This window comes from Porcisia hertigi, chromosome 22 (assembly GCF_017918235.1).
Source record: "Porcisia hertigi strain C119 chromosome 22, whole genome shotgun sequence".
In the NCBI taxonomy this organism is placed as follows: domain Eukaryota; phylum Euglenozoa; class Kinetoplastea; order Trypanosomatida; family Trypanosomatidae; genus Porcisia; species Porcisia hertigi.
In genome coordinates, this window is record NC_090581.1 from 32323 (window position 1) to 48148 (window position 15826).

The 15826-nt window shown below is 51.6% G+C and overlaps 2 protein-coding genes across 2 annotated transcripts; both read right to left on the reverse strand.

Annotated features, from left to right (window-relative positions):
* Window positions 1–1951: 1951 nt before the first annotated feature.
* Window positions 1952–2950, reverse strand: JKF63_04338 (uncharacterized protein; the record flags this gene model as incomplete). Its single annotated transcript, XM_067900324.1, has 1 exon — window positions 1952–2950. The coding sequence occupies one exon, from the start codon at window positions 2948–2950 to the stop codon at window positions 1952–1954; it is 999 nt and encodes a 332-aa protein (XP_067757153.1).
* A 755-nt stretch (window positions 2951–3705) lies between these two features.
* On the reverse strand, window positions 3706–6792 carry JKF63_04339 (uncharacterized protein; the record flags this gene model as incomplete). The annotated part of the gene is made up of 1 exon (XM_067900325.1): window positions 3706–6792. One exon carries the CDS (start codon window positions 6790–6792, stop codon window positions 3706–3708), a length of 3087 nt encoding a protein of 1028 aa, XP_067757154.1.
* Window positions 6793–15826: the final 9034 nt, after the last annotated feature.

Sequence of the window (15826 nt, forward strand, 5' to 3'; positions counted from 1 at the left end):
GCCGGAGAAGGGGAATCGTTCCTGTAGAGATCCCCTCCCATCGGCAGTAGTACGCCCGCCACGTTGTTTTCTCTTTTGGATAACAGGGATCCCCGTGGTCCCCCCACCCAAGACTCTGGGAGGGGCGCTGCAGTGAAATGTCAGATGATGACGTTTGTGCGTGTATTTTGCCCTTACCGATTTTCTGTTTCCTCTTCTGCAATTCCATATGTGTATTTGTTGGGTGGGATGGGGGAGGAAGAGGGCAGAGCACGGCGACCGCGGTATATGCTCAATGCAGAGGTCTCAAAAACCCACTCAAGCCATATAGCTTAATAAAAGCATAATAAGAACTACACCAAGCACATTGGGATGCGCCTAGCAGTTCCCCGACAACAACACATACAGGATGCAGCAGCACTTATTGTCCTGTCCTACGTTTATTTTCTGCCAGAGAGTGCCACATGAGTCTGACGCCACATGCCCAGCGCCGGTGTGCAACAAGGTTTATCACGTTCTGCACCGTAACAGGAGGAGACCATCAAGGCAATCACCTACTCTTTCAAATGAGGAAGATCAGCGACTCAAGCTGTGCCAGCCCCTGCGTCGCGGGTCATGTCAGAACAACTTCTCTTATGCAATTCACCACGCAGCGAACTCCCTCCGCCGTGGTGTCTTTCCGGACCGTCCCGCTAGGCACTGAGTGCCGGTAAGAATGAGATATATTCCCACTGGCACTTTGACCTCTCCTCTTCTCCCCCTCCCCCCCCCGCCCACCGAAGCGACCTGGCGACAGCCACCAGAAACGCCAATTTTTTTCTTTTCCGATCCCCCTAACGTCATCGATGGGCTAGCCGTGTGCCCCCCCCCTTCCCCCCATTTGAAGTGCAGCGGGAACTGACAAGAGGCTGATGTGCTTTTCCACTGTTTGAACCTTCAACCAGCCGCCTTGGCACTACGAAATTTTAAAAAAGATTTCAAACCGAGGTGGATACCTGGCGAAAAGGGTGTAGAGGCATAGAAGAAGACAGGAATTGGTCAACGGCGCAGAAGTAGAACAACAGCACTACCAAGACTCGCCAGTGGTGTCCACAGAGAGGCCTCCCCGGCGATGACGCATAGATGCGCCCGTCTTTTGGTGTCGCTACTCTCGAAAACAAAACGCAAAAGAGCTTGAAACCATGGTGATCGGCTCAAAAAAACTCGCAAGCTCAACAGTACCTGAAGCTGCAAAAACGGCACACCAGAATCTTTTCACACACACACACATCTTCAGGCGAACCAATTAAATGATACGGGGGAGGGAGGGGGCAACAACAACAACAACAGGATGAACATGAGAGGTCTTCCGAGAAAAAAGAAAGAAAATATCGAAAAGTTAATCATTAAAAGCATCCTTAACGCGCACCGTCGCGTCTTCGCCCTCCGGCAGCTTTCATCTTGCACACACAGTCACACATTCACACACACACATACACACACACACACACACACACACACCACACACACGCGCACAAGACGCACGTACCCTTCGGGTTCAAATCCGATGCTGAAAGTGGGAAGATGCACGTGACCAGTAACGCACATTGAAGAAAGGCTTTGATATAATAATCACACAAGAGGGGGGGGGAGGTTGTAGCAAAGTAAGCAAAAGATATCACGTGAGCAGAAAAGGGGTACTACTTGGTGGATCCAGGAGGAGGACATGTCTGCGAGAGTCGTATGTGTGCCTTTGTGTGGGAAGAGAGGAGAGGCGCCCTACGAAGAGGAACCGAGAAAAAAAAAGACCAGGCCCCGCTAAGAAAAGTGATACGCTCACATTCACAGAGACCCACTCCGGAAAAAAAATAAGGCGGATTCCTCACGCGCTCGCTCAGTCAGCCCACTTCCTTCTAGCCGGGTCGCACCATTGGTTTGCCACCATCAAGATCTCCTCACCTCTACGATTAGTTGATACACATGTTAACCATTACTACTGGGCAGTGCAACCAGCTTGCACGCCCTCATTCTCCTCCTCGGGCTCCTCTTTTTTGATCTCCTCCTCTAGTGTGGACAAGTCCTCTTGAGTGACGTAGCATGCCTCGCCGTCGTCGTCTTTTGCGGCAGCGTCCACACTCTTCGGCGGTGGCAGCGCTTTGCGCAGCAGCAACACCTGCTCCGCTTCCAGACGGTCGGGGTAGTTGATGCAGAATTCGATTATCAGGTGTCCAAACTTGCGGTCCTGCTTGTAAACTGGCATACCCTCGTAACTGACGGACTTCAGATCGCCCGGCTTCGTTATAGTTCCGCGTGGTTGCCGCACCACCAGCTCTCGGCCGTCAAGGTGGGTGAACTTGAACTGAAAACCGCAGAGCGCCTCTGCAAGGGAAATGGTGTGCTGCATGTGCAGGTCGCTGTTGTCGCGGGTGAAGACATCATGCTTCACCTGGTGCAACACGACGACAAGGTCACCCGGAATGTCCACGTCGGGGTCTTCGTCGGCCATCCGTGGAAACGTGATTCGCTGAAGGTGCTTCATACCCTTTTCCACGATCACCTGCACCGAGGCTTCCTCTTCAGTCGTCTTGCTGCCCGAGCAACGACCGCAAAGGTTCCGTGCGTCCATGTGCTCGCCAGAGCCCTGGCACGCGTCGCAAACCATATGCATTTGCTGCACCATCATGCCCATCTGGCGCACCACCATACGTGAGCCGCTGCCGCGACACACGGCACACATGTTGTTCTTTCGAAGTGAATTTTTTTTCTTGATGCCGCTACCTTTGCAATCTTGGCACAACACGCTGCGCTTGCGTGTCACCTTCACTTGCTTTCCGTTGTAGAGGTCTTCAAGGGTTACAGGAAGAGCATGCATAGCGTCGCGACCCCGCGCGCTTCGCTGACTCCGCGCACCGCGACCGTTCACAGAGAAGGCGCTGCCCATGCCCCCGCTGAGCATGGCGCTCAGCATATCCTCCATGCCTCCTCCAAACATTGTCTTGCTAATGAGCAGGAGAGGCACACAAACACACGCAAATGGATAGGGAAGGTGGGAGAGCTGGAGACGAGATAAAAAAAAAGAGAAGTACAGACACGAAAGTAAAGATCAGCTAAAATATGAGCACATACGTACACACGCACACGTACACCTGTACATTCCAATTATGAGAGACATCATTAAACAAGTAAACGGCGAGTGTGTGTGTGTGTGTGTGTGTGGGGGTTGTGAAATCGTACGGGACCAGAGCGAGACGGGAGAAGGAGGACGGGGTGAGAGAAGATGGGCATGACAGCATGTTATTGCCCGGTATCAGCGCAAAATGGAGAAGCAAAGATGGCGTCCTATCCACTCCAACAGCAGTGTTGTGGCCGGCATTGATATCCCCTTTAGAAGAGACCAAAACACCAAAGGCATAGGCGGGCACAGTCACACGCTTCAACCGACCGCGGCGTGTCCACGTGCCCTTGCAGTTTTCAACCATGGCTGGCAGTCTTTTTTTTTCCCTCCCATGTACTGTGACAAATGGTGGGCATGTTCTGTGCGCTATTCTTCTCGAATTCTCCCCTTCTCGTTCCTCACTGGCACCAAATCATTCGAGGAATCGAGGATGGGAAAGAAAACATGATGGGAAGTTTAAAAGCTCGAGTCAAACGACAGCACTGCCAGAAAAAAAAAAAAGGAGCCCATCTGCCGTGTCCTTCAGCAAAGCGGCGTTGTTTCCTTTTTTTTTCGGCATGGATCGCTCTTTGTTACGCCTTCGTCTTTTCGAAGACAAAAAGTCGATAAAGCCCCACCGCAGCTTGCTCGCCAGGTGAGAGCGCGGCTTCGATGACATCACCACCACTCATACGTTTGCGGTGGAGCTCCAGGGTCAAGACTTTGCCCACCTCTGTGTCCTTGTGCTGGTTATAGTAGTGCAGAAAATTATCCTCAAGCACTAGCTTCAGGTGGTGTTCCTCGCAGAGTGCCACAAAGGCGTTCCATGGCACCACGTACTCCGTCATGTTTTGCACGCTGCGCTCCACCGATGTGGTGTATGGAATCCCAAACGACACCTTGGTGGCCTCGAAGTTCATCGACTGAAGCTCTGCAAACACTTCATCGCTGAAGCGCACGCCGTACACGTCATTGCCGAATTCGGGCCCGTGCTCTCTAGCACGGGACAGGAGCTCGGAATCGCTGACGGTCGTGCCCACAAAACGGCCGTATGGCGTCAACGTGTCCGCTATCGCTTTCACGAAGTAGCGCATGGCTTCCTTCGATCGGCAGCCGTAGTGCATCGAGAATTGACACGAGACGAGTTGAAATGGCCCCCGCTTCAAAAGGTCGCGCCGCAGCCCCGACGCCGCGTCGAAGGCATCGTGGACGGCGAAGAAGGCCGGAAACCCCTTGTGCTTCTTGCTGTTCACCTTCAAGCTTTGCCCCTCAGAGGTGCTATACCGGGCCGCCGCTTCCGCGACGCATTCGACCGAAGCATCTGTCATGAAAACAAATGATGGGTGGATGTGCTGCCACTTTAGCAGGTCGCCGCCACGACCGCAGCAGAGGTCCAAGACGTGTAGCTTGGCCGGAGGTTTGAGTGCGCGCCGGATGGTCGCTGCCATGGTGGTGAGGAGCACCGACTTCACCCAATTATTGAAGCGGCGAAGGTAGCTGCGCTCTTCATTAAGAAGCTCCTTCACCCGAGTACCGTAATGGAGACTTGTTTTCTGAGTGTCCTCAGATGTTGGTGAGCAGCTCACAACAAGCGGCGCATCCCTCCTCTTCTGCAATAGAGCGGCGGCTTCCGGTGCCGTGCGATGCCGCAAAAGCCAGTCAAGGTGTTCGATAACGTTATCGAATATGGCTTCCTTGTTATTTCCCCGGGGATTAGTATGGATTATTTCCCAGTGGCCACTGCCCCCGTCGAAGTATGCGTCCACAACGTAGTCCGACCACGCATAGCACCCGCCGGCATTCGCCAACTGAATGTAAAGGGCCTCCTCAAGAGTGGGCCCCGATGCATCGTCGCCTACACCTCGGCCATAGCCGAGCCCGAAACAGTCCCGTATTTTTCGGAGCGGAAACGGTAGCGGAAACGCGACCGCCTTGTTTGAATTGTTTGTATAGGCATTCACGTACAATTCGGTGTTGCCGCGACTCTCGCGGATGGCGCGCAGCGCTAACTTTGCCGTTACACACCTCTCGGCCTCGCTGTCATCAAATGAGGTTCGGGCCGTCGCTAACGCGGCCGCTGTGTCGATGCGTGCAAAGGCGGCAGACTCCAAGGCTTCTGCCTGCTCTTTTGCGCTATCCAAGTGCAGTAGCTCCAGCAGGTGGGGAAGGGATATGTTCTCAACCAGGCTTTCGTACACCGAGATGGCGGTGATGATGGAGTTGGCGCCAAGTTTGTCCGGTCGAAGTCGCTGGATAAACCACTGCTGCGTTGCCTGGTCGTAAGCACACTCAGCGACTGCAGCGGTATCCACCGGTATTTCAAAGCCGTGTGGATTGAGGATGCGCATTAGCTTGCGGAGTCGCCAGTGTCCCGCAACGTCTTCGCGATGACCGTAGTTCTTCTTGACAAAAAAGAGAGAGACCATGTAGACGTCCGGCTCCTTGTCAGATGCCTGGAGAAGCCAGTCAATGGACAAAAGGTGCCGCCACTTCCACTTCAGCTGGGTGCTGCTGGAGCCAACAGTCACGGGAAATTCGTCCGGGGTGAAGATGAGGCCATCGTTCTCCGTTGAACCGTGGGGACCCTCGTAGAGGAAACATTTGGACTCTGCACAGTAGCGCAGCTTTGCGAGACAGGATCCAATGTCAGCAAGAGCCCACATATCTTTCGCATACCACAAAACGTGGCCGAACTCGTTGTAGGAGACGGGCGTCGCGCACGTTTGCACAACCGCCTTCAGCGCCTCATAGCGCTCCGTCATTGTGCTCTTTGCCAAGTTCACCGGCGCTCCATCCGCCGCAGAGGCGTAAGCGAAGAGGTCAAATGCCCCCAACACTAAACGAGGCCCCGCATGCGCCGTACTGGAAGGCGGGTGCAGAGACATCAACTCAGCATCCAATACAAAATTCTTGTACTCGTGACTCGTATGATCATCCATGAACAGATAGGGTGCATCTAGTGAACGATCCACCGCGTAGGCAAAGTGACGACCACACTGCCGTCGGCGCAACGTCACCACTGCTGCAGGCGATTCGTCAGCGGCAGCGGCTGCAACCGTCAACCTGAAACGCTCCGACTCGCTTGGCTGAGAGCTCATGAGCAGTTCGAGCGTGCAGTTCCGCAATCCGAGCGTCAGCGAAACACAAGTCGCCTTACTCGCCCCCTCCCCCTCTTTCAAAAGCTGACACAGCGCGCGGCGTGCCCGCTCTAGCGCCAAAACACTGGTGAGATGAGAAAGGGTTACCGAAGTCGCGCCCGCGCCCGCGTCGCCGGAGCTGTCCGCTTCCCAAACGGGAAAATGGGGCGCCCACATGGAAACCACGACGATTCGAATGCCGTCGCTTTTTTCCGTGAGCGTGTACCGCTGGTGACGCAGGCATGGCGCGTCCTTCTTGGAAAGGGGGGTACACATCGGGCCTGGAAACTCAGCATCCTTCGTGTTTGCCGTAACAGTGGCATGGCGCAAGACACACTGGAGGATTTTTGTGCACCCTAATGAGACGTCACCGAGCACGCTCGCCATTGCGGCAATCACATCGACGCATTGAGAGTCAGAGATGTGTGCTTCGCCAACGGCGTGTACGGCGCCGTACCATGAATCATTGGCGTGACAACACCATCTACGATGTGGCTGATCTTTGTTGACCTCGCTTAATGCCTTGAGGGTTTGCAGTTGCATGAGAAGCGCAGGGGAGAAAAAACGGCTTAAGTCCTTTTTTTTTGACGCAGTGGGCTCAACGTGAGAGAGATCTGTCGGCGCCCACCTACGTGCCCTCGCCGCGGTTTCCCTAGTTCTTGGTGTGAATGAGCTTGACCGCAGAAGCGCAATGCCCACTGTTTTCGCCCTTCCTTCTCAGTCAATGTGGGGGTGGCCGGTGCAGAGACCAGACCAGATCCGTGTGGGTGCGTGTGGCGGTGGTGTTGGGAGCGGGGGAGTGGACAAAACAACTTGATGAGACCATGTGAGGTGAACCATGAGATTGTTTTGATATGTTCGGTGCATATAAGGTGGATGAAAACAAAAAGAATAGAAAAGAGGAAGGAGAGGGGGGGAGGAAGAGCGAGAAAATAACTGCGCTACTAAACGCGACGCAGGATCAATGCTAAACATTGGGGGCGAACAACAACGAAAAGTGATCGCCTCGGGAGCTCTTTCTTCCAGCAACGGTCTCTCCTGTCGGGACCTCTACCTGCGCTGCTCGCTTGTCAAGAGTCTTGAGCAAAGATGCTTCGAGATGAAAAGTTATTTTTTTTTTTTTGCAATGTTAGTGCAAAAAAAAATGTGTTTTCCCTCCTTTCCGCCCCATCGTCGACCTGTCCGGCGAGAGCCTGCGGGAAGTGACGTGCGGACTGGTACCGGCTGCGTTTCAAAATGGCCTGGTTTTGCTCAAAGTCGCCAGATCGCCCAAGGGAGGTGTAGCCCCCAGGGTAAAGAAGAAAAAAAGGAGGTTGGTGGTGGACAGCGAGCGTGCTTTCTCTGGCTTCTCTATCGGCGCTTGCTTCTATTTTTTTTTTTGCGATTGCTCAAGGGCACACCGACACATGCCTTTCCAGCCAAATAAACACGGGTATACAAAAAAAGTGAAAACATGGCCGCATTGAGTAGCACACAGTTTTCGACAGCCGCCTGCTTGGTCGTGCACATGAACGCTACACGCTTCCCCTTCCGGAGTCCCTGACGCCACACGATACTGCAGCCACCATCGACAAGAGTTTCGCTTGTACTGCGGTACCTCACCACAGAAGGGGGCTCTTCATTGACTGACCGCAAAGCCCCACATTCACCTTGAGGTAAGTGTAATGTTTGCAAACGGGTAGTGATGGGGAAGGGGAGGTGCCCTGGGGAAGAGTGATGGGAAAAAATAGAAAAGCAACGAGGATGCTAAGCCAAGCGGGTATCGTTGTGCTCCGGTGAGACTAGCCGGCTCTACCAAGGGGGGCAGGAGCAGGATAGAGAAACGAGATCGTGTCAGGGTTCCAAGCGCGCGTTCTACGTAGAACTCTCGCACCACCCACTTGTTGCACATACACCCATGAGCGTACAAACGAGAAAAGTTAAGAGAGGAAACGTACCAGAGGGAAAGGGGAGGGGGGGGCCGAAGGACAGAACGAGGATAAATCCATAATCGGGGGACGACACAGCGTCGCATGCGCACGTGCACGCACATACACATGGTCATATAAAAATTTTAGAAAAATTAGAAGGGAACACACACACACACACGCAATATATATTCGACAATAGGAGAAAAGACATCAACAGTAAAAGAAGGAGGGAGAAGACGGGTGGGATTGTGTTTGGGGGGGGGGGGGGGGAGAGAGAGCGGCGGAAGAGAAAAGAGGTGAGCAACTTGTAGGGATATGGGAGTGCTAATACCATGGCACAGAATGCTTGTGTCGAATGCCCCCAAAAAGTTACAGAGGTGGAATAGGGCAGAATACACACACACACACACAAGACAACCTCAGCTAACGGAAGACTTTCCTCGATGGCTGAATTTATGTTGAACCACTGGAGGGCGACTCACAACAGACGCACTGCCACATCATTAACAATCGCAGAGAATATGCATGGAGGGGGGGGGAGGAGTGGGAAGGGGAGGAGAGTACGAATAGAAAATGCGTTTTTCTGCTGGTCATCGCCCTGTGAAGTCCTCCCCTACGCGGGTGGAAGATAGGCGCAGATATGGAGAATGCAAGGCAAAGAAGTAAAAATGTTGAGGCAAACGGCAACAACAAAAGAAAAAAAAGGGCGGAGATGTTGTGAAACACGCACATGTACCGCAGAGCCCCATCGGTCCCCTCACCTCTCCGTGCCCAGCCTCCCGCGATATGGGAGAGAACGCACACATCCGCGCATTCCAGGCACACGCACCGAACAAAGCCGACAAACATGGTGGAAGGTTCTAGGGGAACAGAGGAACGCCCACGCTGCCAACAGAATTTTATCCGAACAGTTGTGATTAGGCAACATAATTCAAAGAAGCTCCAGAGGCTGTTTCTAGTTTTTTTCTTTTTCCCCCTTTTTTGTCGTGTTTGCGTGTGCCGTTTCTAAACCAGTAAAGAGTGAGGTTTGCCTGTCGCTCTGTTCTTTTTTTTTGTCGATTCAGCTTGTGTCCACTTACACACCCGTGGCCGTAGATGAGCGCGCTGGCCCACCAACACCACTCCGAATGACAAGATGGAGGCATATTTTTACCCAACAAGAAAAAGGTCGGGAGGAAAGAGGAGTACAGAGCAAGAGTTACACAGCAAGTCATAATAATGAGAAAAATTGAATCAGGGATGAGAAGCCAGAATGGAAGATGAGGAAAAATTTTGGAAAACATATGGACGAAAAAAATGAAGTTAGTTGCGTGAAAATCGATCACGGGGGAGGAGGAGGGAGTCGGGGGAAAAAAAACGGCGTAGTGCAGTACATCTCTCTAGCTCTATGACCGAGTATTCAAATCGCGTTGCGTAGCAGCACCCCAGTTAATGGTGGTGAGAAGGCCACGCCGCTTTTGGGGGGTCATTCCACCTTCACTTTTCACATATCTGTTGAGGCCTCGCTCTCTCGTTTGTCTTCTTGAGGCGCAATGGTGTTGCGCCCACTATTTGTGGTTGGGGGGGGGGGGGGGGGAAAGAAACTGTATGTGCTCAAAATCCTTATGAGCGACGACAAGGAGTGCAGAGAGATACGTAGAAGCGACTGAGGTGAACATATGTCATACCCCCACGTCAGCAGTGCGTACTCGAGTACACCCACAACAGATGTGCTCATCCCCCCCTCCCCCTCCAAAAAAAAAAACGTACGGAAAACTACACACATGCCCAATACGCAAAATCGGTCATGTATAACGATGTGGGTGTCTGTGCGTGCGCGTGCGGGTCGCAATAGAAGAGAAGAAAGGAGGAAAGAGAGTGAATGCGGGATCACGAACAAAACACATACAAGGCAGACACACACGCGGAGCAGTACGGTACAAATGCAGAGAAAAAGAGATAACTTGGGGAAAAAACAGAGTTAATTTATGTGGGCGCGCTCACAGACTTACGCATATATGCTCTCATCAGTGACCCGCCCCTCTGAGATAAGCACAGGCGGGGTTGTGCGAAGAGCAGACAGACAAGCGCAACAATCTACTTGAAGAGTTCAAGAATGTAAGAAGACATCGACTGTCGTCCAGGGTCTGTGTGTGCATCTGTAACCGTCGGTGGATGGTTGAGTTGATGAGTGCCGTAGGGAGGATAAACTTCGCGCCCAACAGAATCAAAAGGCGGCCGCAAGCAAAAAGACGAGCGTCTACAACAACAGACAAACGTTCAATTCCAGAGGGGCACGTCAGCGATCAGGCATTGAGTTAAGCTGAGGCGATAACAAATACAGAGAGAGGAGGTGATGCCGTCGGGTATGACCAGAGAAGCAAAAAACAAAGAAATTTCGCCCGATTTCCAACGCCAGTGTCCATCGCGCGTTTTTGTTCCATGCATGAGAGTGTTTGTTCAGTGAAGGAAAAAATCATGGATCAGCGCAGCGCCTGAAGAATCTTTTATTTTCTTCCTGATTGTTGCACTCCCGGAACTCCTTTTTTTCAAGGAAACGAGACCAGGGAGACAGTATAATACTGTCTCCCTGGTCTCCCCAGGTGCAAGACGGACTACACAAGCCGCCAGCACATAGCACAGTCCTGTCCTTTTACAACACAATTTTGGGCAGCATGGGTTCTGAGAATATGTTTGTGTTTTGTTTTGTGTGTATGCACGTGGAGGGGAAGAAACTGCAGTGCACTTGAACGTGTATGCTACAACACGGCGAAATAAAGGTGTCGAGACGGAGTAGCGGAGTGGTGACAACGACGACGATGGGAAGAGTAGCCGACCGTGTGTTGGAGCCCACGAAAAAAAAATCAGGTGAGCGCGATCTCCTGCGCCACAGGGGGAAAAACAAACAAAGTACCCCGTTAGATTGGGCGAATGAGTTCTGAAATGGATGGAAAGGGCGGCGACTCTCCTCTCAGCCTGCTCAGCGTGTGGTGAACCAGTGCGCATCAGGCCTGCATGCAACCGGAAACATCTATTCTTTCTCACGTAGAGAAAACAAGCAATTAAAACAACTGCCGCCTGGGAATGTGCCGTAGAGTGCAATACAACCCTCTGTTGGTTTCTTCTTCATACCGGGATGATGATGGTCTGTCTTGAATGAGGCGAAGGGGAGGGGGGGGGCTGGGGGTGAAAAGAACACGTAAATGTGTTTCTATTGTGCCCCGCCCCCTCTCTCTCCTACCCTCCCCTGTTTGTCGAGATATGGGTGTGGCAGACACAAGACGTGCGGAAGGCAAAAGAGATCGGAAAAGACACACACACGTATACAGGCGACCACTTGTGTATACATAGCACAAGCAATGGTGCACTGCACGCGCAGAGATAAGAGAGGGGGCTGAGAAGAAACATGGAAAATACAAATCAGGGAGACCGAAAAAAGTAAAAAAAAGGGGGGTCAAGAAGGGAGCCGTGATCACAACCGACTTCATTGTCAAAAATTGACCCTCGGCTGCGCAAGGAGACCCGGAAAAGAGAAATCCACAAACTAACTGGTACAAGGATAGGGCGTGGAGCAACGGCGCTAAACATAAACGAGCCTAGTCCACCTGCACGCCCGGGATTGGTACAAGGGAAGAGCTGAGAGGGGAATGATTACGCATTTGTATGTTTGTAACCGAGTGTGGGAACACATCAAAAAAAGCTACACAAAAAAAAATTAAGCGTCACACACACACGACCACGACTTGAAGACATAGGGGGGAGAGGAATGAGGAAGGCACCAACTGGCATCTTCTTCGTGTCGTTCGCATCGCAAATCACGAAGAGCGTATCTGAGCTAAAGAGGACAGGGGCCAGTGCGAAGGCTCGAGGAGTGAAGTTGACACGATTCGAACGATAGGAAGAGTGCGGAGCGAGAAAAAAAAGGCAAAATGCGCAGAGAGAAAGAGAGGCGATGGGAGGGGGGGAGGGGAGGGAGGGGTGCACGTGGAACACTCATGGGTTAAAACGCTTCAGGGATGAGGAAAAAGGGCAGGTGGAAAAACAGAGGAGGGAGCTACACAGAGCTTCACAGGGCCCCCAAAAGAAACGCTAACACGGAAATGAGCAGTACCAATAAGAAAAATGGTACACAGTACACGCCGTATAACACACACACACACACGGATGTATATATATATATGTGTGTGTGTGTGTGCGTAGGGAAAGAGAGTCTCATACGCACGCCTACAGCAGTCGAACGTTTGACCGAAAATGCTGGAAAAACAAAAGGAGGAAATGGGCAACATAGCCGAAAAAAAACCAAAGCGCTGCCCACTAAACAATACGCAATAAGTAGACATGAACTTCTGACATAAGTGCACATCACATCATCTTTGTGCTTCTCTTCATGTTTTGCCGCGTCTCGTGCTCTGAAGTGTTTGTTGATCTACAGTGTCACCGTCCACAGGCGTGAACAAGCGAGACCGGGGGAAGTGAAGAAGGAATCGGGGGCGTGTTCGTGCGTATTGCCGTCCAAAATCCCCGTGCGTGTGTGTGTGGGGGAGGGGAGGGGGGAGAGGAGAGGGGATATTTCTCTTCTTCTTTCTAAAAAGTTTTAATTTGTTTATGCTGTTATGGCGCACATCGAATAAAAAAGGAAAAAAGAATTGATGCCTCCGCCTTTTACTACTCGAATCAGGCGCACACACTGACCACACAAAACAAACAAACAAAAAGAAAAAATTGAGAGATCCAAAATGCCCACGTGTGAAACAGCGGCAAGGACACACGCACCACGCACACGGTTGTGTGCACCCAGGAATCCTACACCTGGGAAGAAGGGAGATAGGTGAAAGAGGAGCGCAGAGGTCTATTACTCTGGGGAAAGGTTACATGCCTACTTTTTTAATGCGTTATAGACGGTGTCACGAGCTCGCAGGATGCCTTCAAGTGAGGGAAACTAACTTTTGCATTCTACACCCGGACATTCCCTGCTCATTGTTTTTCAATCACCTCTTCGAGGAGGTGCGTAGCACCTTCCCCGTATTCGTTCTGTCCCACACGTTGAGTTGAATAGTGAGGCATGAACCCAGAGGAAACGACTTGAGATCGCAAGGCGGTCATCAAAACGAGAGAACATCCTTCCCAGGCGCGAAAAAAAAAGGGGGTGCGAGAATCGCCAGGGACGTGCGCGCACACATACACAGTCGTAGATGTACGCCACGTGCAGGGGTTGTGCCTCAAGGACATAGCTGGGGATTCTGACAGTATTATGTATATATTCAATTACAATGGTACGGGGAGGTGGAGGAGAGAGGGGGAAAGAATCAGAGAAAAAAAATAAAAAATGATAGAAAAACAAAACGTGACTGAACTCTGGGTATTTAACCAACAAGGGAAAAAGCGGGGAGAGGGAGGGGGCGATAGGGACGTAGTTGATTTAGTGGTGCCACGGTAATCCAAACATTACAAATCAAGTCCCGGGATACCCCCCTCCCCTCCCCTGCCCCCCCCTTCGGTTAAGACAAGTGGATCATGCTTGGTGCTGTTGTTTCTTTTCACTGAGGCGAATTGAATATACTTTACTCGTCCCGAGGAGAGGAGAGGTAAGTACACGGTACGCTACATTTTTCTTGACTCACCGTTATTAAGCACGCACACACTTGAATAACAAGAGAAAAATTAAACGCACCAAATCGATTCGTGGCGAGTCTCAGGGGGGCGGGGGGGGGGGGGCGAGAATCCTTTCCCACGGGCTCTTCTCACCACCTCGGACACATGGGTGGGAAGCGCCACACTAGATATACACACACACACACACAAAAACGAGAAGGGCAGATGGGTGACAACGAAAGGTACACGAGAATGGCAACAACAAGTATAAAGGGGTTGCGCGAGAAGCCGGGCCATCCCCAACACACTCGATGGTGATTGGTATCTCTATACAGATGAACCATATGAGAGCAGCACATTAAAGAAATACACCCACACATGAACAACACTCAAAGGCGGCTGGAGCCGGAGCAGTAAAAGCCGAGAGGAGCGTACGAGGAACCTCTTCATCTTTGCGTGTGAAGGTGCTCCCTTCGGCGTGGGTGGAAGAAAAGGCGAGCCTAAAAGGAAAGTGAGTGTCTGGAAAACAGCCGAGAAGGCTGCATCAGCAAGCCAGAAAAAAAAAGTCGATGCCGCCAAGAGCAGTAAGGAAGATGCGATGATTATTTAAAAAGGTAAGCACCAGGGTTATGGGGGGGGGAGAGGTGCACCGACCAAAGGCTGGTCTGAGAGAAATCAACGTGAGAAAGGGAACACTTCCAGGAACACAAGTTCCAACACGAGGTAAATCGTGGAGGTGGTGAACAGTGACGCGGAGACACTACGAGGGGGAAAGCGGAGAGGCGAAGGTACCTCGAGAAAAAAAAAACACAAACATGCTCGGTCGTGTGCGTATCCTTGCCATACTTCTTCGCATCTCCTGTATCTTACTGCACGTCTCTCTGTTGATTTAGTGGCCTCGAATTCCAATCACCTTTACAAATATATGTTTTATGTATCGTCGTGCGTGATGGTGCGAGCTCGCACGTCTCGCTTCACGGGTCAGGCGTGACTGACAGCTCTCTTTCAGAGACGATTGCAGCAGACATCATCAGCAGCAGAGGATGGGGGAAGGGGGGAAGACTTATCGAGGGGGGGAAGAGCTTCGAAAAAGCAAAGGCAAAAGTAGTGAGAGGTTGCAGTTTGGATTGCGGGGTGCCGTGTGGTGAAAAAAAAAAACACATCCGGGTATCGAGGTGAAAGATGCGGGGGGGGGGGACAAAAATAGGACGAATGGGCAGACCCGTTTATGCGCAGGCGTGCACCATCACCGTTTGCGTGCCGGCTCGTTCGACATCGCTTTGGTTTCCCCCTGCAAAAAAAAAAGATTAGCAAAAACAGAAGTTGTGGGGATGTGCAGGGCACGGGTAGTTGGTGATATCACGGGCAGGGCACCACATACGTGCTCTCCTTGCAGGTCGCGCGTAGTGTTCCAATTGGGTATTTCCAAGCGACGCGACTTCACCTTCTGGGCTTTCAGAAAAAAAAACTTTTTTCAAGGTGATGTTTTCTTTATCACACAAAAAAAGAAAAAGGCCGAAGCAGCAACCGTAGGTTGCACCACGCACTCGAGCACGTACACATACTGATCCTAGGTAGGGGAAAGGTACAATGATGGGCACATGCACGGTTTGGGGACAGGGGAGGAGGGGAGGAGAGGGTGGTCGGAGTGGCCAAGTTACGGTGGTGTAGACTTATGGGGTGTTGTCAAAGCAGCTCTACAAGTAACACGGATCAATAAAAAGTTGAGATGCATTCGAAGGCGAGTCGATAGGGCATATTGGTAAGGGAATGCAACGAAAAGCCACAACACTAACGCGCCAAGGAAAAGTCGGCACAACCGAGAGAAAAAAAAACACAAAACAATTTTTTGACAAAAAACGGAAGGTTTGCCAAAAGCGTTCTCGGACAGACAGACGAACAACAACAACAAGAACAGATCACTGAGTAAACTGCCACGCGATTCAAGGCACGCCCGACGTCCCTCTCCCGCAAGGACATACCCACGCACTCACTCCATAGCAAGGAAAGAGAGAAGGGTATGCAATTGTATCACAACACACATGGTTATAAAGCACAACAGACGAAAGGCAATGTATAACATGACAGCAAGCCAA